This window comes from Salarias fasciatus, chromosome 5 (genome assembly GCF_902148845.1).
Source record: "Salarias fasciatus chromosome 5, fSalaFa1.1, whole genome shotgun sequence".
NCBI lineage: Eukaryota > Metazoa > Chordata > Actinopteri > Blenniiformes > Blenniidae > Salarias > Salarias fasciatus.
The window spans coordinates 6144188-6171812 of record NC_043749.1 but is presented as its reverse complement, the minus strand read 5'-3'; the positions used below and the strand labels follow the sequence as shown (position 1 = coordinate 6171812).

Genomic DNA, 27625 nt, shown 5'->3' with positions numbered 1-27625 from the left:
TTTATTTTTCTGACAACTTTTTACTTTTACTCCCTACATTTTGAATCCAAATGTTGGTACTTTCTACTCCTTACATTTTCCCAAAAAGCTTGTTACTTCTTTTAATATATATTATTTATTTTAGGGCTGGGCACTGCTTCCATAACACCAGCAAACATTCCACACAGCGCTCCAGCTGAGTGTCAAAAAAGCACACAGGCCACGGCGCTTTTAGCAGTGAAAACACAGTCCATTCCTCATTATTTGCCATATTGAACCAGGCCGAATTATCAGAAAAATCACGGGGAAAAGGCTGGTATAAGGCACAAATTGAAATAAGGAGCGCAAATATGGCAAAAATGAAAGTGAAAGCCGCCCGACGTTTCTGCCCCCTGTGCAGTCTTCAGGTACTGAAAACACGCAAAACAAAGTACATTTCCCTTCAACACACAATTTGACTTAATAAAGGTAAGTATGAGGCACAATTCGGCGTGACTTACAGAATGTCTTAGAGAATTCTTGCAAACAAAACAAAAAAAAGAAAAATCCCGTCCCTGGCTAGGGCAGGATGATCAGTCCTTTTTTTTTTTAAATTAACTATCTTTATTGGAAGCAATTTCAATACAACATATGATACAGTGTGATGGACAGAACTTCCAGAATATCATTTTTTCCAATACTTTTAAACATCCACCTACCCCCTACCCCACCCCAAAGGAGAGAGGTTCTCAATGAATGTGTATTGTCCCAATGTAAACAACACAGAATATACAACAAATACAAAAACAAAAGAAAAACAACAAAAAATAGCTAAATTAAATTAAAAAATCTAATTAATTAATTGAAATAAATAAGTACTAAAATAAATAAATAAAACATAAAATGAAGGGAGGGCTCAGTCATCACGATCAGGCATGGATGTCAATGATTCAATGTAATTTAAGAGAGGTCTCCAAGTCTTCTCAAACAAATTTTGGGAACCATGAAACCATGAAGAGAAAATCTAAGCTTTTCAAGCCTGATGGACAGTAACACCTCCTTCATCCATCTGCCATTACACGGATGAGGGTTTTTCCAGTTGAGGAGTATGAGTCGCCTAGCTAGTAGGGTAGTAAAGGCGAGAACAGTTTGTATAACTTTAAAAGCAAGAGGCTCCAGAGGGGTTCCAAACAAAGCCAAGAGAGTTTCAGAGGAGATAGTAAGAGATATGCTGCCCTGAGAATTCTGAAGATTTCAGACCAGAATGTGGCAAGCCTGGGACAGGACCAGAACATGTGGGAATGGTCGGCTGGAGATTGTTTACACCTATTGCAGGAATCAGTTACATTGGGGTAAATCCGAGATAGTCTCAAATTATTGTAGTGAGTTTTGTGTACAACTTTACACTGTAAAAGGCCATGCCTAGCACAGATTGACGAAGAGTGAACCAACCGTAAAACTTGCTGCCAATAGTCCTCAGGCAGTGTAATTCCAAGCTCCTGCTCCCATGAGGCCTTGGGGCCAGTAGTTGGACTGTCAGAAGTAGAACTGAGGAGGTTATAAATGCTGGAAACTAGTCGTTTTTGTTCAGGATCGAGAGTTAACAGTGAGTCAACTAGAGTTTCTGGAGGGTGACTAGGGAATTTGGAGTTCTGATTCTGAATGAAATGTCGGATCTGAAAAAAAAAAAAAAAACGAAATAGGTGAGACTTAGGCAAATCAAATTTCTCCGAGAGCTCTAAAAAAGACATAAAGGTCCCTTGGTTGTAAAGGTCCTTAAATTTAGTTATCCCTTTTTCAGACCAGATCTGGAAGGTTAAATCAGTGCAAGAGGGAAGAAATAGGTGATTATTTGCAACAGGAGAAAGGTCTGAGGCCCTGTGGAGGCCCAGTTTTTTCTAATTTGAATCCAGATTCTAATAGAGTTACTTACCATTGGGTTTGAGGTAAAGTTGGAGACAGTCAACGGGAGTTGGGAGCAGACTAGGGAATTAAGAGAAAGTTTGGAAGATGCCAACTCCATATCAACCCATGCAGGGCACTCTTCATCTGATGTGTCGCTGATCCAGTACAAAAGTTTCTGAACATTACATGACCAGTAGTAGTGCAAGAGATTGGGCAACGCTAAACCACCAAGATGTTTAGGAAGCTGTAACACTGATCTTTTGATCCGTGGATTTTTATTACCCCATAGAAAAGAACCAATGAGCTGATCGAGTGATTTGAAAAAAATCTTTTTGAGAAGGATGGAGATACGTGAAAAACAGATACAGGAACTTTGGTACAACAACCATTTTAACTAAGTTAACACGACCTACTAGGGATAGTGGGAGACCAGACCATCTATCAAAGTCTAATTAACACTTCTCTAAGCGGGGCGCGAAATTTTATGGGGAAAAGACAATTGATCGAATCTGTAATATGCACCCCCAAATATTTAAAACCAACTGTAGCATATTTGAAAGGGAAAAAGGATGGTGGAATATTTTTAGCCAGAGAATTAAAAGGAAGAAGCTCACTCTTGTAGAGGTTAAGTTTATAGCCTGTGTAACTGCGTCGCATTCGCAGTTCATTGATGACGTTTATACTTAATTAAATTCCGGTTCCTCCCTCTACTGGCAGAGAGCGTATTTACAGCGGAACTAATGAGCCAATGAGATGTGTATATTTCCGTTTTGCTTGGTGTTTGTGTTGATCATTATAGCGGTGGTAGTATAATATGCTTTGCAGCTGGGTGCTGGTGTGTCTCATGTTTCTCATGTACAGGCTTGGGTGAATGTATTGTGTTGCAATGTCGGTTTGATGTGCATGTTTGAGGTTGTAAATATGGGTTGTGTGATTGCAATTAAAGGGCTTAAGATCACACGCTGCAAATAGACAAGTCAAAGGTTTAACAGACACAGACAAACAACTTACTCTATAAATAATGATTTCAGGAAACATTTCACTGTGTAAGGGTTATAGTGTCTTATGTTTTTGAAGGTTTAAAGTTATTTATGTTTTGTGCAATGTGTATATTTGTTTACTGTTTAAGTTTCCATTTCTGTATGTTTGTATGTTTCAGTTCTCACGTTTGTGGTCTGGGTGTTGAGATCAATAAACCCTGAGCAATAGAAGGAACAGTTGTGCTGTCGTCGTTTCATCGTGCCCAAATTTGTCGAATATATCTAGAACTACGGGGAGGGAGGCAGCTGCGTTAGACATACTGTAAATAACAGGAGGTCATCAGCATAATTACAAAGTACTTTTGTATTCATTAAATATATGTACTTGAGGTGTCTGCTGAGAGAGGATTTTGCCTCACGTTAGAAGGGGCGGGGTTTAGTCACATGGGGAGGTGTGGCACACTGATGGTGGGGGTTAAAAGGGCGGAAGCGGTTTGTCAGGGGCTTGCTTCCTGGAATGACAGCTGCCACTTGTGTGTGGATAATAAACCCCACTCGACTCTATTCCTGTGTCCGTCTCCTCTTTGTGCGACGGCGACCCCCACATATATCATATACCTGCTAGCTATTGGTCAGACCAAGGATTCAGCCCTCAGTCCTGTGTGTGTTAAGAGTAAAACATCTGGAAGTGTTGTGTCTCGATTCAGGGTTGTGAAGCTGGGTTGTTGGGTGTTTCAGGTTGAACCGACGGCACGGATGAGTCCTTGTATTTTATGTATCTACACACACACACACACACACACACACACACACACACACACACACGCACAGTCTTGTATTTCTATCCTTGTGGGGACCGTCCATTGACTCCCATTCATGTCTAGCCCCTAACCCTGACCCTTACCCTAACCCTAACCCACACCACAACAAAGCCTAACCCTAAAGAAATGTTTTTGCACTTTTACTTTTTTCAGTAACAACAACATGGTCAAGAAAACACTGTTTCTCCTACTTAGGACCGGAAAAAGGTCCCCACAAGGCACGTCGTTTCACGTTTTGCTATCCTTGTGGGGACATTTGGCCCCAACAAGGATAGAAATACGAGAACACACACACACACACACACACACACACACACACACACACACACACACACACTCACACACACACTCACACACACACACACACACTCCACATCGCTGTCCATCACTACACAGTGTCCACACCTGCACCAGTGTGTGTTACTGTCAGTCTATTGATAACCTCTCCTCCTCTGAATCACTACCAGTGTTTGTTTTTTTTTGTCTCGTAATTTCTCTTTCTCATGAGAAATTGTATGCATTACAGGTCTTTATCCCATTTTTTCCATAGATCAGGAGTATTCTGTGTTTTTCTCTTCCTCTTTAACGTCTACTTCTAATAACAATATGTAGTTTCTTGAGAAAGTTAACACTTATGTATTTCATCAAACACATATTTCAGTGTAAGTTGCAACTTTGGTTGGCAGAAAGAAAGAACCACGATCCAATAATCAACATAGGGCAGTATGAAGATTCTCATCAATATCTGTACACATTTGTCCAGGTAAAGCTCTTGAAATGCTTCTGAAGGGCTGCAGTCAGGTTGAATGGTATCTTACTCCTTTTCACACAGCAAACTGATGCTGACATGAAATTCTGACAACTGAAATTCTGAAATTCTATAGGTTTCACATCAGGCCACAAGTTAGCGCTGGTTGTTTTAGTAATGACACCTCACACACACACACATATGCAGGCAGAAAACAATACACATTAACAATGATAAGTACACAGATGTTTAGCCACCACTGTTGATATAGTCCATCTCCTCGCACATGTGCAATAGATCTATTAATTACGGCAGCCATTCGCAACCTTGGGGTCCTGACCCCACTTGGGGACCAGAAGTGATTTCTTAGGGGCACCAAATAATTTTGGAAAAACTAAAATGCGCATAATTAATTTCAAATTACATTATTTTGGATAGGGAGCATTTTTTAAAGTGTAAGATAGCTGTCAATTAGAATTTGTATGCAGAAACGCATCTGTGCAAAGCCTGAAAGGCATTCCACTGCTTTCCTCCAATAAACCCAATGATGAGGCCAATCAGTGAATGTGTGAACGCTGCCATTGTCAAACTGAGGGCTTAAAGGCACAATAAGTAAGAAATTTACTCTTTCCATTTTTCATATGTCACTGAAGAAAAATTCCCTTTCAATAATCTGTTATCTCCATCAACAAATGTCTTCATCAAGTTTTTTTTCTTCCAAAATGAGAGTTTCAGGACAGAATAACTCCGATGGGCGGGGCTGCACTGTCACACTTCTGGGTTCCAGACCCAATCATATGAGAGTTCCTGAGGTTGCCAAATCAGCAGTGCAGCAATCCATATTTTGTGACTGTGTGTGCGCCACAATGGCAAAGCGCCTGAACTGTCTAAACTCACTTAAAGTCTCCCAAACTGTCAACCTGCACGACGCCCTCCAGAGAGGAGGAGGGGGAGGAGTTATATGTAGTATGTAGGAGTACATTATATGACATAATATTACTTATTAGTGTACTTGCAAATGTCCTGAGCCACAATCCAAATGGATTTTATGAGCAATTTGTGCTGAAATAGCTCAGTTGAGAGCGCGTTAGACTGACGATCTAAAGGTCCCTGGTTAAATCCTGGGTTTTGGCAGGCTATAAAAACTTTGCAGTTCCAGGGTACATCGGGTCTCTACACTGTCTCTTTTCTACTGTGAAAGAGCAATGGAACAAATTCCAGTTCCCAATTTTAAGTGTTTCTGCCATTGCCGTGTAAATGTTTCTGAAACGAAAACTCAAAAGCTGTGTGCTGTCATGTGAAGTGTCCTGTGAACAGGGGCCAACAAAAATGTATACTTGCAATGCACTCTGTGATGAATCCATTGAATTTTTAGCCACATGTGTGCCGAAATAGCTCAGTTGGGAGAGCGTTAGACTGAAGATCTAAAGGTCCCTGGTTCGATCCCGGGTTTCGGCAGACAAGGGGATGTTTTAAACCTAATCCCAGTTCAGGGTCAAAGGGCAAATCCCACTGAAATGACAACATGAGGATAGTGCGCATGGTTTACAGCCCATCAGAAAAAACACAGAGGCTCTCACCTACAGGCAACTGAGTTGCTGATTAACCTTAAATGCATGCTTATTGAAAAAGGTATAATTCTGTATATATTGACCATGTAAAGACATTTACCATCCTGCATTAGGCTTCAGGGATTTCATTAGCTCCAGTAATGCCTCATTTCTGCTTAGCAGTATGGTATGGAAAAGCATCACCAGGCGCAAATCTGTTACCTGTGTCTACTGTAGAGGGTACAGTTAAAATGTAGACAGAGGACGAAAAAATAGCTTCTCCAAATGTGAAAAAAAAAATCCCTTATCTTTCCCCTGAAGTTCCAAATAGGAAGCTGTGATTGAGAAGTTAACTTCAGCCTCACTGATTACGCTCCATGTTGGCGTCTCTCAGTTGAACTGATGTTAAACGCATTCAGTTTGTGGAATCAGTTTATCTTCTCTCCATACATAATATCTGTGACATGTGACTGCATGACGTATTTCTGACAGTTGTTACACGACTGACCGCTCGTGAACTCACAATGAAGAAACTGTATTCATAAATGAAAATTGGTATTTGTAATTTTTGAAGTTTTTACTTTTAAAATCATTTTCTGAAACATGCTGCTCGGGGCTGAAGACTGCTGACTACAAAGCTAAACATCAGAACCTGGAACGTGGAAGAGAGGCCTTCAGCTCATGTCACAGACTGAGTCATCCGCTTCATATGGTGTCCCTGTGTACAGATTCACTATCGTATTGAAAAAAACACTCATGCAAACACCTGCAATCTGATTCTGAATTTTTAGGATGATGATGGAGAGATCTGGAGACTTTCTGTCATTATGAGTGAGTAGAAAGTGAGGGACACTCCAGTGCGTCTTTCTGCTCATTCAGACGCACATGGAAAGTAAACACTCTATTTTGCGCTCATAAGACATCGTGTGATGGAGCTGTCAGTGTAACTGGAAGACTGCTCTTCCCAGGAGGTATGTTCAGTGACCAAACTGTGAAACTGTCATTTTAGATTATATTTCATTGTAATCAGAAAAGGAAAATTAAAAGTCACGACCTTCTCCATCAAAATGACAGAAAACAAAAAAAAAAAAATTACTTTTAGTGTGTTCATTTGCCTGACTCCATGGATTCAACCTTCATTTTTCATTTTCATGCTAAATCTTCCCTTAAGGGGGGGCTTTCACACCATTTTTGCACATGCACTCAGTAGATCACCAGCGACGCCCACTAATAACATGGAGACCAATACATGTTAAATTTGGGGTCGCGAATCAAGAAGGGAGCCACTGTACTACGGCAGTGGTGCATGCAGTAGCAACATTTCCGATGTCTTCAAGGAGCCTGAACAGGACAGGAGGAGACAGTGCTGTTCGGAACGAGAACGGTTTCCAAAATGTTTCACAGAGAACGGAGGTTCACGGTTTCACGCCTGAGCAGTGCCGCTGAGGAGCCTCTAGCAGAGAGTGAAGGATCACAACAGCCGGAGGGGAGCTCCAAGTTTACCGTCACATAATAATGTCACATACTTGCGTCGTGACGCGGCCGTTCAAAACTCTGCCTCCATTTTAACTGTACCCTCTACAGTAGACACAGGCAACAGATTTGTGCCTGGTTATGCTTTGCCACACAGTACTGCTAAGTAGAAATGAGGCCTTTTTGGAGCTAATGAAATTGCTGAAGCCTAATGCAGGATGATGAATTTCTATTACATGATCATGATTCTATCACATTTCATGACTACATGATTCATTCATTCATTCATTTATTGTTTATTTCATTCTTTTTTTAAAAAAATGAAAAGGAGCAGAAAGAAGTAAAACTTATGATGTCTGCCCCTACCAACACAAAATAATTGACAAAACAACAGTTTACATCAAGATTTGATTATAAACATAACCATTTCACAAAATCAAAATATTATAATTTCTGGCCCTGACCAGTATCCTATCTAAGGTCCTGGAGAGGACTATATTGAATAGGCTGGAACAGTTTAACCTGACCTCTGATAACCAGTTTGGTTTTAAACCTAAACCTGGCACAGACACATGTATCTTTGCTCTTAAAGAGATTCTGGATTTGTACAACAGACATAATTCCATGATTTTTATGTGTTTCATTGATGCCTCTAAGGCCTTCGATCGTGTGAATCATGAAAAATCGTTCTATAAATTGCATAATAGAGGGGTTCCCATGTCACTTATAAGAATTCTGACTTTCTGGTACTCACACCAGACAATGTATGGGAAATGGGGTGATTCTACATCTGCCCCCTTTAATGTATGCAATGGAGTTAGGCAGGGGAGTATTTTATCTCCATTTCTCTTTAATATCTACATTGATGAGTTATCAAACCAACTTAACAGTTGTAGAATAGGCTGTATGATTGGAGATGCTGTTGTGAACCACCTGATGTACGCAGATGATCTGGTTGTCCTGTGTCCATGCAGTGCTGGCCTTCAGCAACTACTCAGAATATGCTCTCAATATGGCTCTGATTTTGATATTTAAATATAGCTAATGGAAAAAAAAGTAACATCATGATCGTCAGAAGCAAGGAAGACAATAAATTGTCTTTCCCTGTCTTCTCCCTTTCTGGTACTGTCCTTAAAACATGTGAAGAAGTTAAATATCTAGGACACTATTTGAGTGACGACCTGTCTGATGATAGGGACATTCAAAGACAATGCCGTATGATGTATGCACAGGCTAACATGCTGAAGAGAAAATTTAGTATGTGCTCTTTGCCTGTTAAAGGTGCTGTAGGCAGGATTTCGCATCTCCGCCATCTTGCTTAGGGTAACCTAAGCAAGATGGCGATTTGACCCATCTAAGATGGCGATTTGAAACCCAGCACAGCCAATCCTGTCCTGTTTTCTCTGACATCACGCCCTTACGCAAGTTAAGCCCCTCCCACAAGAATGTGCGACGAACGCCCCTCAACCAATCACGGTTAGAGCCTCATGGGCTCTTCTGATTGGTCAAAGATACCTGGAGCTGTCGAGATTCCTTTTCAGCTCAGAACAGAGACAGATGGAAACGCTGCGCCCTCGCGGTAGTGCAATTATGCTACACTCCTAAAGGATTATCAATGGATACTCTAACATTTAATCCAAAGAAAACACAGAAAAATTAGCATTGACTAGCAAAATCCTGCCTACAGCACCTTTAAGATAACTCTTTTTAAAACCTTCTGTACCCCAATGTATACTGCCCACCTGTGGCGGCACTACAAAAGGAGCTCCATGCAGAGACTCAAGGTGGCATATAATGATGGCCTGAGGATGCTGCTCAATGTGCCCAGAGGGAGCAGTGCAAACCAAATGTTTGTGAGTGCTGATGTTCCTACATGTCCTGCTGTACTCAGGAACCTGATGTTCAGCTGTATGTGTAGAATGTCTAATTTATCAAACGGCATTATTTCTGCACTGGTAAATCCTGCTCTGAGTACGGTTAGGTTCACTTCAAGGCTCTGGAGGCATTGGCGTTTTAGCTTGTATGTAAACACTTGATGTTGGAATGTCTGTCTTGTTGTGTATATGTGTTCCTCTCTTCTGTATTTTATTATTTCTTTTCTATGGATCGCCGCTGTGTCCGAAATAAAAATCAATCATCATCATCATCATCTTATTATACAGTAGTATCATATCTTTTTAATAATTGTTCTTTTAAACATTTCTTGAAACTATAAATGGACATTTTAATTTTACTGTCAAGATTGTTCCATAGACTGATTCCTTGGATTGTGATACATCTTTCTTTTGGTTTAGTTCTTGACTCTGGTAACACTTCGGTTCCTCGTAATTCATATTGACTTTCTCTCTTTTTCAATCTGTTTTGCAAATTGTCTGGTAATATTTTTTGTTGAGCTTTATAAATAGTTTTAAGGAGGTTGAGTTCCACCAATTCATTAAGTTTAAAGATTTCAATTGTTTAAATATTGGATTTGTGTGATCTCTGTATCCACTTCCATTTTCCACACGAATGGCTCATTTCTGTATAAGGAAAAGTGATTCAATGTAAGTTTTACAGACTCTTCCCCACATTTCAGCACAACAGGTCAGATATGGAACAATCAATGAGTTGTGCAATAGAAACAAAGCATTCATATAAAGTGATTCTTTGACCTTATGTAACATGGATTTGTGAAACCTTTTTTAACATGGCCTACATAAGATTTCCATGATCAATATATCCAACATTAGTACCTATTTCAAGAAGAATGCTGCCCCTATGTGTGAATGTGTGAGCCTCTCTGTGTTTGACCTGCATCAACCTGATGAGCTGTAAACCAATGGCAATACCCTTAATTTCACTTCAGTGGGATTTGCCCTTTGACCCTGAAGAGAGCTGAGTGCTAGCAATGGATTAGGTTGAAAAGGTACTCCAATCTGCCGAAACCCGGGATCGAACCAGGGACCTTTAGATCTTCAGTCTAACGCTCTCCCAACTGAGCTATTTCGGCAGAAAAACACAACAAATTATCAACCAAGTTGTTCCAGAGTATGTGTGCAAATACACTTCACCTTGATTTTTTCCAGTGGACAATCTGTTTGTGCCGCATGAAACAGCAGAATTTAACCAACATCAGCACCAAACTCAAAAGACATGGCTTTCGGGGTACATAGTAACCATGAATTGCCGATAGGTGTGTCTATCTGTGGTCTGTGATGATCTGGTGAGCCACTCAGGTGAAGACTCCTGTTGTGAAGTGGGATTTGTCTCATTGCTCTGTGACCTTCAATAGGACAAGGCAGTGACATACCCTTGGGCCTAAAAGCTCAACTCTGCCGAAACCCGGGATCGGACCAGGGACCTTCAGATCTTCAGTCTAACGCTCTCCCAACTGAGCGATTTCGGCACAAATGCATACGTATGGTGACACAATAGACCTGCGAGTATAAGCCACCTTCAACCAGTTCAAGAATGGCAGCATTCACACTTTCACTATTGAACTCGTCAATGGGTTCTTTCTAACCAGTCCAATATGACAAGTGTGAAAACACCTTGACATACATTTGTCCCTGGTGGAGGTGTTTGAGAGTGGGAGGGATAATATCCCCCCTTGACCTTTGAGCTCTGGAAGCATCTTTCTGCTGATCATTTGGCAATGTAGCGTTTAGTTCGTCCAACTATGTGTCCTCTGACATTGCCAACTTGCGGAGAAACACAGTGAAAAGTGAAAAGTGGATTACTATTGCAACAACACATCATCAGTAGGGTAAAATTAACCTGTCTCACGACGGTCTAAACCCAGCTCACGTTCCCTATTAGTGGGTGAACAATCCAACGCTTGGTGAATTCTGCTTCACAATGATAGGAAGAGCCGACATCGAAGGATCAAAAGTCGAGAGTTTGGAGTATACTTGTAGATGTACTGTGAGACAATGGACTTTTTTATGCTTTTAGTGCAGAAATAGCTCGGTTGGGAGAGCGTTACGGGGAGAACGCACTGAACGCGGGAGCGCCGCTCACGGAGTTTCTGATCGCCTCCCATGTTAACCTATCTGACTGCCCGCACACAACACGCAGGGGAGCGGCTCGCGCTCTGCAGTGCGCCCCCTCCGCTTTGTTCTATTTTTCACGTGAACCGCGAGTGCCATTTGTCAAGCTGGATCAAGCAGATCGAACCAGACAGGAAGTCGGAAACAGAAAAGGCAAGAGAATACGGTCAATTTTCAAAATAAAATAAATTAAATGACGATTAGTTCCGGACGGTGTTGTTCGTCCGTCTATAATTTGTCACTTGGGTCTAATCACAAGAGAGATGGACACACACACACACACACACACACACACACACACACACACACACATGATGCAGAAAAAAAGAGGACAGGAGGAGAAAAAGTCTCTCCACAGGTCACCAAAACACACACATCCATACTGGCAGAGCGAGACAGAGAACGAATGTGAAAACCGAGAGCAGACGGATCCAGCCGAATGCAGTCGATGTGTGATCAGTGCGGAGAGCGTAGGCAGAAGATACGCCTCCAATACAAACAGCCAAGCACCGGCATGGCATTGTTTGCAGCGCGTGTGGTGCTTCTGCGTCCAGTGCGTTCCTGGCGTTAGATTGAAGATCTAAAGGTCCCTGGTTCAATCCCAGGTTTCGCCAGAAGGGGCTGATGTTTTGGTCCGGACCCTGAGTGGTGTTCATGCCTTTCAGAATCCAGTTGTGCCCGTTCACAGACAACACAGAATACAACTTCCACAGGTTTATAATGGTGGAGGCCTGCTGGTTGTTCAGTGTCAGGACTGTCACAGATCGAAGCTCAACCAGGTTCTCTGCCAGTTCATCCACACGATCCATTCCTGGAATGTGGTGTTGATCCACAGCCTGGGAAAATAGAACTGATATTAAAAATTGGCTCCGCAGCATCAATCTCTTTGCAAGTATTTATGCTTTAGTTACAAAAAGAAATTTATACACTGATTGCAGTGTATGAGATGTCTGTGTTGCTTGCGGAGAAATTTACTGGTGTAAGAAGAGAAATTAGCAAATTATCACTTACATATTGCTGGGATGAGCACCCTGCTGTGGGTTGGAGAGACTGGAGAGGAGGCACAGGAGCTGCTTGTTGGAGAGGAGACTGGAGGGGAGGCACAGGAGCTGCAGGCTGGAGAGGAAGCACAGACTCCTGGGAGAGGAGGTCTGCAAATGTGACTTCTCCTCCTCCCAAATCCTCAAACCCTTCATCCTCCTCCACAGGTTCTGCCACATCCAATTGCTCCAGTAACTGCTATGTCTCTTTTGATTTTGGGTCCATATCGAGCAGGGGCTCATTATTTTGCCTCAGCAAGTACTGGACTCCAGTGAGTTCCCCTGAGGAAATATTAAAGCAAGACCAGTTAAAAAAACAGAAACCATACAAAATGAGAAAAAACATAAAAGTATTTAAAACTTGAACATGCCTGTATATTTTACAGGTTCTGTAAATGAAGGAACGAGTTTCCTGCCAAACACCTTCTGGTAGCTACTGTTGACACAGTGAACCAACTCCTCAGTGTCTGAACGCAGGTTCGAAGATTCAGCTGAGACAGCAGCAGCAGCAGCAGCCCGGTCCTGATTCAACCAACTCAGCCCATCCAGCAAATAGTAATTGAGTAATTGAGGCTGTTGGCACTGTTCCCTGAAACAAAAGAACATTACAGGATGTTATGTAGAAGAGGTTCCTGTAACATAAGAGAAGGTGAAACAGTGTGACCAAAGAAAACATCATGATTGCAAACTCTAGTTTTAAGTTGATCAGACTTTTTTTTCTTTTAACAATTTGTGCGCATCACATATCAGCAAGTTTACAACCAATTTAGGGGTGAAAACCCCTGGCCCTACCATTAAAAATAAATAAACATTTGTTATTAGAAGAAATGCAAGAAATATTAGCACAAACCTGGAATGAATCAATTCAGATGGCAGTGAAATGACTCCAATGATGTGGAACCTCGGGCACATCTGTAGATTTTCAAAGGCATGTCACGCTTGGTGAGGCTTCCAGTCTCTGTGTGCAGTGCTACACCAACGTTAGTAAACTCAAAAGGCATGGCTTTCTCGGTAAATAGTAACCATAAATTGCCGCTCTGTGGTCTGTGATGAACTGATGAGTCACTCAGGTGAAAACTCCTGTTGACTTGTCTTTTGTGAAGTGGGATTTGTCTCATTGTTCTGTGACCTTGAATAGGACGAAGCAGTGACATACCCTTGGGCCGAAAAACTCAACTCTGCCGAAACCCCGGAACGGACCAGGGACCTTCAGATCTTCTGTGTAACGCTCTCCCAACTGAGCGATTTCGGCACAAATGCATACGTATGGTATGTCTGAAGTTTCATTCTGCATTGTTCAATGACAAATGACACAGTTGCCAAGCAAGTTGACTAAGCATATACTTCTAGACGTAGTGTGAGACAGCGGACTTTTTCATGCTTTCTGTGCCGAAATAGCTCAGTTGGGAGAGCGTTAGACTGAAGATCTAAAGGTCCCTGGTTCGATCCCGGGTTTCGGCAGAAGGGATTGTGTTTTGGTCCGAACCCTGAGTGGTGTTCATGTCTTTCAGAATCCAGTTATGCCCGTTCACAGAGACAACACAGAATACAACTTCAACAGATCAATCTCACATTAACACACGTGCAATTGAGATTCACCAACTAACCTCGAATACTTCTCTGAATTATTCACAGTAAGTAAGAAGACTGAGGCTTTACCAAAGGTCATTGCTGGTTAGCTTAGAAAATAATGCAACTTGATGGCATCATTTTAACACCTCAGCAACGGCTTTTATGAGGTCGTTTTGAATCCCTCCTGATGTCCCCATAAAAAAAGTGGCTGATTCAAGGTGCTGTCGCAGGTCAGCATCTTAACTTGACAGCAGAGTTAGTAATACCATGTATTTACCTCTATTAAGAGACTCACTTCTTTCGTCGTGCCTAATTTCAATATCTGCCAATAGCAATTGTTTCTGTGATTGCTATGAATTATTTATTTTATCCACTAGGAGCTCCTAGGCTAATATCATCACACTGCATAAGCAGCAGCGGCAGACTGGAGAAACCCGGGATCGAATCAGGGATCTTTAGATGTTCAGTCTAACGCTCTTCCAACTGAGCTATTTCGGCACAGAAAACATGAAAAAGTCCACTGTCTCACACTACGTCTTGACGTATACTCTCAGTCAACTTTGATGATTTAAAGGATGGCAGCGTTCGCATGTGATGCTCCGAGACCTGATGTTTGGCAACTCTGTCATTTGTCATTGAACAATGCAGAATGAAAGTTCAGCGGAGCAATCTGACAATCACCTACATGTGCAATTTAGAATCACCAATTAACCTTGAAAACGTATCTGAATTGGCCACAGTAAGTTCGGCGATAAGGACTTTACAAAAGGTCATTGCTGGTAAGCTTAATAAATTCTTTGTGGATACTGTAAAGAAGTTGTCTGGATGTTATGAATTAGGAACTCTTGTGTGAAAAGCATCAACTGTAAAGAAGTTGTCTGGATGTTATGAATTAGGAACTCTTGTGTGAAAAGCATCACAAGTGCTTGTATGGAGTTCACACTAAGGTTTTTATGTACAAACTAATGCATTTATGATAAAAATTACAGGTCAAGCTTAAAGTGAAGTTGGGTTTGTTTCAGTATTAATGCCATTCACAGAATAATTTACGAAGTCACTTTTCACTGTGCTTCTCCGCGAGTTGACAATGTCAGAGGACACAAAGTTGTACAAACTAAACAATTAGTGCTGTCAGTTTTAATCGCATTGATCGCAATTTAATCGCATTGATCGCAATTAATCGTGATTAATTCATGGAGAACTGTCAACAATGAACTTTTTTAAAGTTGAGATTAATTGCAATGAAGAATCTAATCCTCAGAAATCAGTCCCAATGTCAGGAAACAACACTATTATCCTCTAGTTCTTTTCTTTGACCCAATTGGCAGACCTCAATGGATTAATCGCGATTAAAATTGACAGCACTATAAACAATACATTACCAAATGTCTGGAGGGACTCTTCTCTTCTCAAATGAAACCTGCCTCCCCCGTAGACTTTGATCAGCAGAAAGATGCTTCTAGAGCTCAAAGGTCAAGGGGGGATATTATCCGTCCCACTCTCAAACACCTCGATTGGGGACAAATGTATGTCAAGGTGTTTTCACACTTGTCATATTGGACTGGTCTCGTTAGAAAGAACCCATTGACGAGGTCATTAGTGAAAGAGCGAATGCTGCTAACAACTGAGCTATTTCGGCATGAAATGAAATGATAATTAAAAGGAACCAAGTACCGGTCAGTGTACCACCCTTACCTTACAATTGCAAATTTCACATGGATAAACTCAACCTGTATTTAAGCTTCTCCACGTGAATTGTCCAGAGGTGTGCCTATCTATGAACTGCTGAGTTATCCAGGGAAAGAACTACTGTTCATTTGTCTTTTGTGAGCTGGGATTTGTTCCACAGACCTTTGACCTTGAATGGGAAAGAACTGATATATCCTTGGGGTGAAAAGGCTGCAGGCTGCCGAAACCCGGGATTGAACCAGGGACCTTTAGATCTTCAGTCTAACGCTCTCCCAACTGAGCTATTTCGGCACAGAAAACATGAAAAAGTCCACTGCATCATTTGCATCAGTGGCATGTCATTTGCGAACAGGTCCATCATCTGTAGAGCTCTTTTGAGTGAACAACAACAATCTTTTCACAGATGTCTGCGAGCCATTCGAATGTGCAAATTGCCCACACTTTCATCATGTGTCTCCCGTGTGCATGATGAGTCTGAGCTGTCAATGCTGCCTCCATTTGAATGACTGACAACATCTCTGTCACTTTTCCACAGCGAGCTCCAGTCACCTGAACGCAGCAGCGAGCTAGCTGTTGTGTCTGTAACAACTTTAAAATAATAATGAAAAGACGGAGATGGAGCTTCCACGGGCTTTACTGCGGGACGGCAGATTGCAACAACAACGGTAACATGTATCACTGCTCCAACATAACTGTGAAGAGCGCTGTGAGCCACTCGAGGGCGAGAGTATAGCTGCGCTTGGATAAATAAGTCCATACACTACACTACACTAACAGAGGAGGAGTTTCTGGAGACTGGAGCAGAGCTGGTGTTTCAGAAGAGATGGTTTTTCTATTAACTGGTGACCAGCTTTCTCTCACATCCTTTGTTGCTGGTAGATGCTGAAAAACCTCACAAAAAACCTTGTCAGATTTTTTTTATGAGTCTCATTCCAACATTTGTTGTGACCATTAACCAGTGTTGGGAAGGTTACTTTTAAAATGTTTTCCCCTCCAGATTAATGATTATGTGTCCTAAAATGTAATCTGTAATGTATTCCCTTGGATTACTCAAGGTAAGTAATGTATTCTAAACAAGCAAATGCAAAGCAAGAACCTGTCACCTTATTAAACCAAATCAGGAGCTTCTGTAGGACACCAGGAAGACGGACTTGAATAATTGTCGTACTTTGACCGCAATTTGGTCCTTTTATTGTTCACTCGGACTGGAATGAAATATTTGCAATAATAATCTGTGATTGTCACAAAATCCAAGGGCACACACACGCACTTGCCTCACGGCACACTGTTCGGGAACCACTGCCATAAATTAATCCCCAGATGTGGGACCAAGTCACTGATTTTCAAGTCACAAGCAAATCTCTCAAGTCCCAAGTCAAGTCTGAAGTCGAGACAGACAAGTCTCAAGTCAAGTTGCAAGTTCTACACTGCTTTTAAAATCTATATTCATTAAAACAAACTCATTGTGTGTGTGTGTGTGTGTGTGTGTGTGTGTGTGTGTGTGTGTGTGTGTGTGTGTGTGTGTGTGTGTGTGTGTGTGTGTGTGTCTGAGAGAGTGAAACATCACAAATACATGAACGGGGTTGTGTATTTTCTGTTATTGTAAGTGGTGATTTTTATGTAATATAGACATTAATATTTCTACAATCTACACTCATGCATCCTCTATCCTCTCAACTCTATCCTCCACCGTGTCGTGCATGCACGTGCACATCAAACACACATATTCTCAGAGAGAGAGAGCGCTGCAGAGCATTCGTTAACATACTTTTCTTGTTTGTTTGTTTGTTTATTTATTTGAAGGACAATGTGCAGTTACATTAAAAAGATGGCTGCTCCAGATTTACCACAAAGCTACTTTCCATCTGCAGTCCTGGACATTTAACATATGTAGAAATAAAAGACAATACAGGTTAAATTCAATTATACAAAAGTGCAAAATATTCAGTTTTCAGTGCATAAAATAGTTGCATCAAGTAAAATAAGTAAAAAAGTAAAAAGTAAAACAGCAGCAATTTCCAAAAGTGCAAAATGTAAGTAAAGTGCTTGATCTTGTATTAGTGCGTCAAAGACAATAGTGCAATAGCTACCGGGGGTACCCACGAAGGTAGCACCCGATAGCTGCATACCCAAGTGGTACAGATGTACATGTGGCAGTGTTATTACACAGATCATCTGATAATCTGATGGCCATCCGGTGCTACCCACAAGGGTATCACCTGATGGCCGAATACCCGTCTGGTACTCCAGTGTGCACAGGACTGGCGCTCCAAGAGCCAGTCTTTGATGGCCCTCGAAAAACTGTGAAAGTCCGCCATGTTCTTGAGATGGTTGGGGAGGCCATTCCACTCTTTGATGGCTTTATAGGAAGAGGCCGATCGGGCAAAAGCACACTTTCTTTTAGGAACATTACAATCACCCCTCGAAACAGACCTTGGCGCTCTGGTGGTTAATTGAGACCGTCGCTGCACAAAAGTCTTCAGAGGGGGTGGGACGGCGTCATGCAGGATTTTATGCACCAGGCGGATATCAGAGTATCTGATCAGATTGTCAAAGCTCAGGATTTTGTACTTGTCTAATATATTGCAATGGTGGTAACGCCGAGATTTTTTGTAGAGAATTTTAAGAGCCTGATTATGTAATGATCTTATAGGGTTAAGGGCTGCTTTGGCTTGAAACCAGGACGACACGCAGTACAGGATAAGTGAAATTATCATTGCATGATTTTGCTGCTTCCAACGATAGTGAGCTCCTAATCTGGCGAAAGTTAGCAACATTACATTTTAAAACCTGACAGAGCTTTTTAACGTGCTTCTTAAATGATAATGTGGGGTCCAAAGTAACTCCCAGATACTTGACTTCATCATCATTTTTAATCATATAATTGTCCACATAAATATTTGGGAAAGCACTGAGATTTTGTTTGTTAGAGAAGTACATTGTGACCGTCTTTTTTAATCTGTGTATGGGTGAAAGCAACAAGTCATTTTGAGTCAAAGGACTGAAGTCCAAGTGAAGTCCTGAGTCTTTGCTGGTCAAGTCCAAATCAAGTTACAAGTCTTAAAAAAAAAATTTCAAGTTGAGTCAAAAGTTATCAAATTCATGACTCAAGTCTGGCTTGAGTCCAAGTCATGTGACTCCACACTTCTGGTCATTCCTACAAGTAATTCCTTTTTTGGAGAACTGCAAGGGAATACTCTTATTTTGTATTCTAAATACATAATGCCGTTACATATAATCTGTTACTTTCCAAACCTGCCATTGACTGTATATAAAAGATGGACGGTGTAGCTGGTGCACTTAGTTTGCTTTCCATGTACTGGCTATGCAGCAATATGTTTCCTTCATCCTTCAGTACACAAACTTCACGCTCCACTGGCTCAGCTGAACTCTGGCGGAGGAAAAAACCAAAGATGAAAGCGGTGAATTATGGAAATGGAACCCTTGTAACAGCGTTGTAACACTGGGAAAAGTAATAAATTAAATTATGCGCTATAATAAATAAAGAATAGTAACGCCATTAGTAATGACGTTTATTTTAACACAGTTAGTCCCATCAGTGCCCATAGTGTTCTAAAGTCTGTGGCATTGTTGAAATAAAAGCTCATTTTCCATTTGGCCAATTTCCAAAAGTCCAAATGAGAAACGAGAGACAAACTCGCTCCTGTTTTTTGTCTTCTTATATCAAATCAGGTTGTTTTCCCCTTTTTTGGAAATCAAAATGTAAACCGAATGGCTGGAAGGTCACGGATCCTATATGTGTGACTTATAAAATGTTTCTAAAAGGGATACAAAACTGTGTGTAAAAGATATGAAAACCATTCAGGGCTCAGACTAAAATATCATTCCCCGTCTGCCGAAACCCGGGATCGAACCAGGGACCTTTAGATCTTCAGTCTAACGCTCTCCCAACTGAGCTATTTCGGCACACACACGCGTTGCCATGGCTACACGAAACAATTTATAAATACGATAATTTCAATTTTCATACATAAGAAGAAATATATACAAGACTCGTTACTATTTATGTATCAGATAAAATGAAACGTTACAAGAGAATTTATTGGCGCTGCTGTTGTCTGCTTCCTATTTTCAGACAACTTCAGCGGCACTGCGCGCTGCTGTACGTAATGACGTCATCACGCATGACTGAATGAAGCGTCATCGTTTCTGTCGTTGAGCGGCGCGGCGGCCTTTTCTTTGCTGCACCACACTTCCCCGACACACCGCTCCAAGTCAGGCATTTCTGCCCCGATTTCCTTCTCTAATAATGACCAGAGAAGCACGACTGATAGCCGCTTGCCTGCTGCTGGTGGCGGCTATCAGCTCGGGGGTTTCAGCGGACGGCTTGGTGAACGAGGATGTGAAGAGGACAGTGGACCTGAGCACTCATCTGGCCAAGATCACAGCGGAGATCGCATTGTCCAACCAGGGACACTCCGCCGTGCACAGCTTTGTGTTGGCGGTGGAGCCTGAGCTGGCTCCGCACCTGGCCTACATCGGCGCTTCGGTAAGCCAAACCATATGAATGAAAACACGCCGCTTTCATAGTATCGGTGTAGCTGGTGTTTCGGATTGAGTGGTTCCCCTGTTCACTGGTGACCGATTTCCTTTAGCTTTCGTTGTTGCTCCAGATGTTATAAACCCGACAGCGTTCTGTAGCTGTCCCGGCGAATACTGTATAACAGTGATGACAATTAAGTTTCGAATTATCATATCTTTTGTGAGTCTGTATTTTTACAGACGCTGTTCATAGCCGGAACAACGGACGCTACAGGAAGTCGGTCACCAGTTAACGGGGAAGCCAGTTAGTTCCAAACACCGGCTAGCTAGCTTTAGCTCGTTAGCTCCGTTGTATAAAGCGACACACTTACTGAGTTTTCAATCGAGCAACTCACATGCGCTTGTTTGATGTAGTGTTGCAGCAGGCATTGACACTGAGTGACCACATTGCGTTATCATGTGTTTCTGTGTGATCTTAAAGGCTGCACATTGATTTGCCGTGAAATTTGTTGGTCTATGCAGGGCGAGCGCTGCAGGAAGTCAATTCGCCCACAACAAGCATCACAAAATGCTTTTTTCCAGAATTTAGGGGATTCACACCGATCCACGAAACACACAACAGCTCAAACAGTCAACCTGGGATATGTGCATTCATTTTGCATTTGCAATGATGAGGTTAGAGGATGTGAACTTCCGCAGGAGTCCACGCTCTGTCAGCGGTTGAATGACACGTATACGCTGGGCAGTTCACTTCCGCGTGTGGCTGCGCACGAGCCAGCCCCTTTCCACAATGAATGGAGCCGTAAAAAAGCTGTTTTTGACTCATTGATTCCCGACACTAGTCTCTATAAGTATTAATTGTTTACACTTTTTTTCCCTAACAGGTGAAGTCGGATGAGGAAGATGATGGCACACTTGAACTGGAGCAGACAACAATACAGGGCCAAAGGTAAGACAAATGTTTCTCAGTTTATGCTTATTAGTAAATCACATAGCCTAATCCATCTAACTTATAAAATTTCAGCTAAAAATGTTTTGATTCTGGAATACAAAAAAAGTTATAGTATTAGAAATCAGCCAATGCAAATGAGTGAAAACAGTGTTGTGATTCTTTTTGCCAGCGTTCTTGTATTATAGTTTAAATGAAGAGCGTGAGTAAATTGTGGCTGTAACGTGCATGGTAAATATTCCTGGACATAGTTTTTCCATTTCTCGTGCTAGTTGATTAAGCTTTTCACTCATCCTTTTGGAAATCCACAAATAAACTCACACTGCGGCCTGTTAAACTGCATTCTGGGACATGTAAAAGCAGCATTAGCAGTATTTTGCATATTGAGTCTCTAACCCATCCTCCTTTTCTGTCATCTGCCTCTGTTACAGTGGGGAGTTTTACAAAGTGAAGCTGCCTTCCAGTTTGGCCGCGGGCGCTCAGCTGAAAGCGAAGGTTGAGATGACGTTCAGCCACGTGCTGAGGCCCTTCCCCACACACATCACCCAGGCCGAGCGCCAGCTGGTGATCTTCCAGGGCAACCACTACCTGTACTCGCCGTATCCCACACGCAGCCAGACCACACGCGTGCGGCTGGCCTCCAAGACCGTGGAGAGCTACACCAAGCTGGGCAACCCCAGCAAGGCCGACGAGATAATCGAGTACGGCCCGTTTCGTGACGTTGCGCCGTTCAGTGAGGTACGGCTCTGAACCCAATCTTTATAACCTGAAGTGACACTGCCAAACGGCTGCTAATTGATCTGTTGTGGTCTGTTCTCACCGTTCAGGACACCATGAAGATCCATTACGAGAACAACACACCCTTCCTCACCATCAGCAGCATCACTCGCACCATCGAGGTGTCTCACTGGGGAAACATTGCCGTGGAAGAAACCATCGACCTGAGGCACACTGGAGCCATCCTGAAGGGCCCCTTTTCACGCTATGACTACCAGCGCCAGTCAGACAGCGGCATCTCATCAGTCAAGTCCTTCAAGGTTTGTCACACAAGGCATAAACAGGGTGTCTTCTCACATGTTCTCTCTGTTTATCCGTTTAACATGATGCATTGTCTCTCTCGTCCACCAGACTATCCTTCCTGCCTCGGCCCAAGACGTTTACTACAGAGATGAGATCGGCAACATCTCCACCTCCCACCTGCAGGTCCTGGATGATTCGGTAGAGGTGGAGGTCAGGCCACGCTTCCCCTTGTTTGGGGGCTGGAAGACGCACTACATCATCGGCTACAACCTGCCAAGCTACGAGTATCTTCATACGCTGGGTGAGACCACTTAGAGACCAAATGAAGCCAGAATCAGTCCATTCTTCCTGATTGGTTGCTAATATGTTGTATCGTTTCATATTTCAGGCGACCAATATGCACTGAAGATGAGGCTCGTCGACCACGTGTATGATGACCAGGTCATCGACCTGCTGACTGTAAAGATCATCCTGCCAGAGGGAGCCAGGTGAGTTCTGACACACACAGTGACACTGCGCCAGGCGAGGAGCAGCAGTTGAAATAACTGTGGCTCCTTGTTACTTCTCTCATCTCAGAAACATCCACATGGACATGCCGTACAAAATCGATCGCCTGCCAAACCAGCTGCACTACACATACCTGGATACTTTCGGCCGACCAGTGCTGGTTGCCACCAAGAACAACCTGGTGGAGCATCACATCCAGGACGTTGTGGTAAGATGAACTGGAGACATGTTGGTAGAGGCGTGTTGATGTAGGACTGCCTCAAACAGAAAGAAGAGGACTGTTGCAGGTTTTTTTCTATGGTTATCAGAAAAGTCAGTAAACCTGATTCGTGTTTTCTAGGTTCATTACAACTTCAATAAGATCCTGATGCTGCAGGAGCCGCTCTTGGTTGTGGGAGCCTTCTACATTCTCTTCTTCACCGTTATCATCTACGTACGTCTGGACTTTGCCATCACAAAGGTATGGAAACAGTTTAGCGTTCCCTGTTGAATGCCTGTAACATTTGTAAAATTGCTCGCCTGTTGAACATCGATACATTCTCACTGTGATGAGCCCTGTAAATCTCGTCAGGTTAATGCTGCTCTGATTAGATTATCCCTGTTGGGTTGAAATTACGAAACTGGAAAGGGTTGGTGGAGCACAGTCTGATCTGCTTCCCACTGCAGGAGCTTTGTGGAAATGTCCTTCGTGTAACATCAAGACATGGTGATTCACGTGCATCGTTTTAGGCGAAATAAATGCAGTTGCAAAGTACAATTGGTGGATAGAGGAAATAATGTTGCCCATTCTGAGAATGCTGTTTCTTCGGCGTTGCAGTTTCAGAATAAACTGATAAAGCTGGATGTGAGGTGACAGGCACATCTAAAAACTGTGCAAACATTATGGGATTGATCCACTGACTCAGTTGGATATTATTTATTATTATAAATGGACACATCAATCTGCTCACTTTACTCGGTGTGTATCTTACACTCAGAAGCATTAAAGTGAACATATAGAGTTAATATATTGTTACAGATTATTTCTTTAACCCGTTTTCCAGTCATTAATACTGATCTTCTGCAGCAGATGGTTGATACAGAATGCACTCAGAAATCGTTTTGAATTGCTTCTACTGGGATCAGTTGGTTCACTAACGGCTCAAAATGCTCTGGACAGACTGGAATGGTGAGCTCAAGCTGCCCCTCTATATTCCTGTTAATCAGGGTGAGAGGCCTCCTTTCTCGACATTGACTGTGATGAAAACAAGGACCTTCTCATGTATCCTCACTAAGATTATTAAGCAGTTCATCTATCGATTATCCTCCTGGACTCGAGCCGATTCCAGCTGACTGTGCATAAAGGGAAGATACAAGCTGGGAGAGCATCAGATCATGAGCCAGAAATATTCCCAATGTGACTGAGATTCCACAGCACTGCAAGCAGTTTTACTATGTGAAATTCAACCAGCTGGACATTAAATAATGTCTTAAGAAATAAATTAAGATTCACTCAATAAACCAATTAAAAGTAGCAAAATAATAGAAAAAGAAATTTTTCTTACTTTTCTGTTTAAAATCTGTAGCGACCTCTAGTGGCCAACCACGTTTAACCAGTTCACCGGTAATACTGTAACTCCATGAACATGTAGCAGACAGGACATGACCATGGTCATCAATAATCATTCAATGCAAACTGGCAATATGAGTGAGAATTCAAAATAGTCTGTGCAGGAACAACACACGTTCATGTGCGTGCCGAGCCTCAGGTGGTTGATTTAACACACACTCGCCCGTTTCCGCCACAGGACCCGGCGGCCGAGGTGCGGATGAAGGTGGCCTCCATCACGGAGCAGGTCCTCACCCTGGTCAACAAGCGCCTGGGCCTGTACCGCCACATGGACGAGGTGGTCAACCGCTACAAGCAGTCCCGCGACACGGGGGCGCTCAACAGCGGCCGGAAGACCCTGGAGGCGGACCACCGCGCGCTCACCAACGAGATCAGCTCGCTGCAGGCCCGCCTGAAGGCGGAGGGCTCCGACCTGGCCGACAAGGTAGGTGCTCACAAACCGGAAGCTGTGCGTTAAACGAACCGGGCGGCCGGCGATGTTCACGGACCCCCGCCTCTCTGCGTGCGTTCAGGTGGGCGAGGTGCAGAAGCTGGACGGCCAGGTGAAGGAGCTGGTGTGCCGCTCCTGCCAGGAGGCCGAGCGGCTGGTGGCGGGGAAGGTGAAGAAGGAGGCGTACATCGAGAGCGAGAAGACTCTGACCGGCAAGAGGCAGGAGCTGGTGGGCCGCATCGACAGCCTGCTGGACGCCCTCTAAACGCACACACACACACACACACGTCTCAACACAAACCCAATATTTGGATGAGAATCAAAATAAATGTGACACACTTTTTGTTTTTTTTTTTAATCATTTTTGGAACCAGACATGGACTATCAACTCATTTTACAGTCGTGATGGTTTTTTTTCCAAAGACTGGTGTCTTTGTGCCTTGTGATAAAGTCGTGGTCACGGCGCGCTCGGCTCCACAGCAGCTACATCACTACCTGCGTTCGTCTGTCCTTCAGCTCGGCCACACTGTGCTCTGACTCGGCGCTTCATGTTCAGATTCGGACTGTTTTCCATTTCCTTCTTAATGAAATGTACGTGTGGTTGAGGGACAGTGTTTTTCTTTCTTCTTTTTTTTTTTTTTTTAAAGTAACCCAAGGGCCCAAATGTTTTGGTTGCATGTCTTCGCTCACATATACTGTATTGTACGATGAGGATCTCTTTTGCACTTAGAACTTTTCATTTTCTAATTGCCCCCCGACTGACATTTCTATTTGAACTGATCTGAAGCTCTGATAATGTGTCATCCTAAATGCTTGTTTTGATGCTCCTCGGTCTTGTTTTCTACATTTTGTAAGGTTTTTTTTTTTGTTTCCTGGTTAAATGGTGTTCGATTGTGAGATTAAAGACTAAAAGAGATTAGAGTGTAAGTGGGAAAAGACATTCACGTTGGGAAATACTGAAAAGAAAAAACAATATGGGCAGTGAAATGGAGAGCAGTCATGTTTGAAATAAAAATTTAAAAAAGTTGTTTGTTCACGTTCATCCTTCATACCAGGACTGCAACCAATTCCAGCTGAAAATGGATGAGAGATGGTTTAATGTCCGCGCTGAGGGGCGAGAAGTGTCTTGAAAAGCCACATTAAAATGAAAACTGGTGTTGAGGGACGAGCTGCGAGTTGGACTCGATTCCGCTCAGTGGTAATATATCTCAGTAGAAAGGGAAGTTACATAATTCTGTCAAGTTGCTGTGTTCCTCTGCATGTCTGAGATTATAATCCTGAACACGAGCACACATCTTAACACTATAATGTACATGTCTTGTTAAAAACGCCACGGTCGGCATCGGTCTTCACAATAAGCTGACATTTTAGCAGGGCAGAGATGGTTTAAATGCTGAAAAAAAAAACTGTAGAAAGTGGATTCATTCAAAGTAAACGGAATGCTGTTATACTTCATGCACACTGCACACTTATTCAGACTAACCTTTTTTTTTTTCAAAACTGACTTTAGGGGGATTCTACAGAAAACCCCTCCAGACCAATGACTGGACACAGAATCAAACCAGGGTCCCCTCTCTCTGTGAGAGTGTGGTCGTCACTGCGTCATCGTCTACAGGCAGTACACTGTTTCCATCAGAAGAGGGCGTGCTTGTTTCAGCAACAAGAAAAGAACCAACTTTTCTTCTTTTTTTAAATAAATGACCATTACTACACTTTTTTATATTCTAACTTTAAATACTCTGAGAATAACAGGAATGAATGTCGACCTGATGTCGCAGGATTACATACAGACTCATTTACAGAGTGACTTTTCAAAGCGGCACCTCAGGGGGGGTGGGGGGGTGGGGGGGTGGAATTCCCAGCACATTGTTGTAGTCCTGGTTTGACAGTCACCCCTCCTATCAGGAGCAGGGCCGCCGACCGGCCTCCATCTCAGTCTGAGCGCAGGACAAACACAGGGGTCATTCTGAGGTCAGCACTTTCCCTGCGAGGTCACCGGGGGTCCCGGCAGGTCATTTCCTGCTCCATAATAACACTCCAGTTCCCCTCACAATGATGGCGTTGGCATATTGTATGTGCCATACAATAATCATTCTGAAAATACACAGCAGGGAGAAGGCAAAGACAATGTCTGTTCGCGCCGATGCTCGGTGCCGGCGAAAGGCCACACAATGGCGACTTTTGTTGTGTGTTTGGACTCGAGCGGAGATTTGGAGGAAAGTCGGGGAGCGGCAAAGTCTCAAAGCGCAGAACCAGTCGCACACGTACACCTTCACACAAGACCACTGAGCTCATGCCTGGACTCCAGTCCGCAGCGACGCCATCAAACTGAAAATCTGTCAGCGGGACAAAAATCTGCCCCGTTTTAAAGGTGTTTGGGAATGTCAAAGGTTTGATAGGAATAACACAAAGAGAGAGACATTCACCAACACACACTCATAGTCAATGGGTCACCTATAAAGCATGCATTTAGATTTTTGAAAGAAGCCTGGGGAAAAACCCATGCAGGGTTAGAGTTAGAACAAGCAGACAGAGAGGCCTTCTGCTTCAACCAGCGATGTGGGGTCAGGTTCCTACCTGCTGAGGAACCGAGTACTGATCCCATCAGAACCACAAACACAAATATATGCCCCAGAAGAGTAGATCTCAGATCAGCATTCTTTCCAAATAGACAGAAAACATTTCATTAATCTATATTTCCCTGTGCAGGGATGCAGGGCGCTGGAGCCAAAGCCAGCTGACTATGGGCCGGAGTCAGATCCACCTGGACAGGTCTCCAGTCCACCACAGGGCAAAAGAGACAGACAACCACACACTCATACACACCCAGGGCCAGTTTAGGA

The 27625-nt window shown here is 42.9% G+C and overlaps 1 protein-coding gene and 7 non-coding genes across 8 annotated transcripts; 3 read left to right on the top strand and 5 right to left on the bottom strand.

Moving 5' to 3' along the window:
* Window positions 1-5797: 5797 nt before the first annotated feature.
* trnaf-gaa (transfer RNA phenylalanine (anticodon GAA)) lies at window positions 5798-5870 on the top strand. The gene has a single exon. It is a non-coding gene; the product is annotated as a tRNA-Phe (tRNA).
* A 4481-nt stretch (window positions 5871-10351) lies between these two features.
* trnaf-gaa (transfer RNA phenylalanine (anticodon GAA)) lies at window positions 10352-10424 on the bottom strand. Its single transcript has one exon. It is a non-coding gene; the product is annotated as a tRNA-Phe (tRNA).
* A 323-nt stretch (window positions 10425-10747) lies between these two features.
* On the bottom strand, window positions 10748-10820 carry trnaf-gaa (transfer RNA phenylalanine (anticodon GAA)). The gene has a single exon. It is a non-coding gene; the product is annotated as a tRNA-Phe (tRNA).
* A 3071-nt stretch (window positions 10821-13891) lies between these two features.
* trnaf-gaa (transfer RNA phenylalanine (anticodon GAA)) lies at window positions 13892-13964 on the top strand. Its single transcript has one exon. It is a non-coding gene; the product is annotated as a tRNA-Phe (tRNA).
* A 536-nt stretch (window positions 13965-14500) lies between these two features.
* On the bottom strand, window positions 14501-14573 carry trnaf-gaa (transfer RNA phenylalanine (anticodon GAA)). The gene has a single exon. It is a non-coding gene; the product is annotated as a tRNA-Phe (tRNA).
* A 1409-nt stretch (window positions 14574-15982) lies between these two features.
* On the bottom strand, window positions 15983-16055 carry trnaf-gaa (transfer RNA phenylalanine (anticodon GAA)). Its single transcript has one exon. It is a non-coding gene; the product is annotated as a tRNA-Phe (tRNA).
* A 3563-nt stretch (window positions 16056-19618) lies between these two features.
* On the bottom strand, window positions 19619-19691 carry trnaf-gaa (transfer RNA phenylalanine (anticodon GAA)). The gene has a single exon. It is a non-coding gene; the product is annotated as a tRNA-Phe (tRNA).
* Window positions 19692-20034: 343 nt separating this feature from the next.
* rpn1 (ribophorin I) lies at window positions 20035-25808 on the top strand. Its single transcript, XM_030092215.1, has 10 exons — window positions 20035-20274; window positions 21152-21216; window positions 21648-21954; window positions 22044-22253; window positions 22345-22537; window positions 22625-22724; window positions 22813-22951; window positions 23084-23203; window positions 24531-24776; window positions 24865-25808. The coding sequence occupies exons 1-10, from the start codon at window positions 20035-20037 to the stop codon at window positions 25045-25047; spliced, it is 1803 nt and encodes a 600-aa protein (XP_029948075.1). The 3' UTR covers window positions 25048-25808.
* Window positions 25809-27625: the final 1817 nt, after the last annotated feature.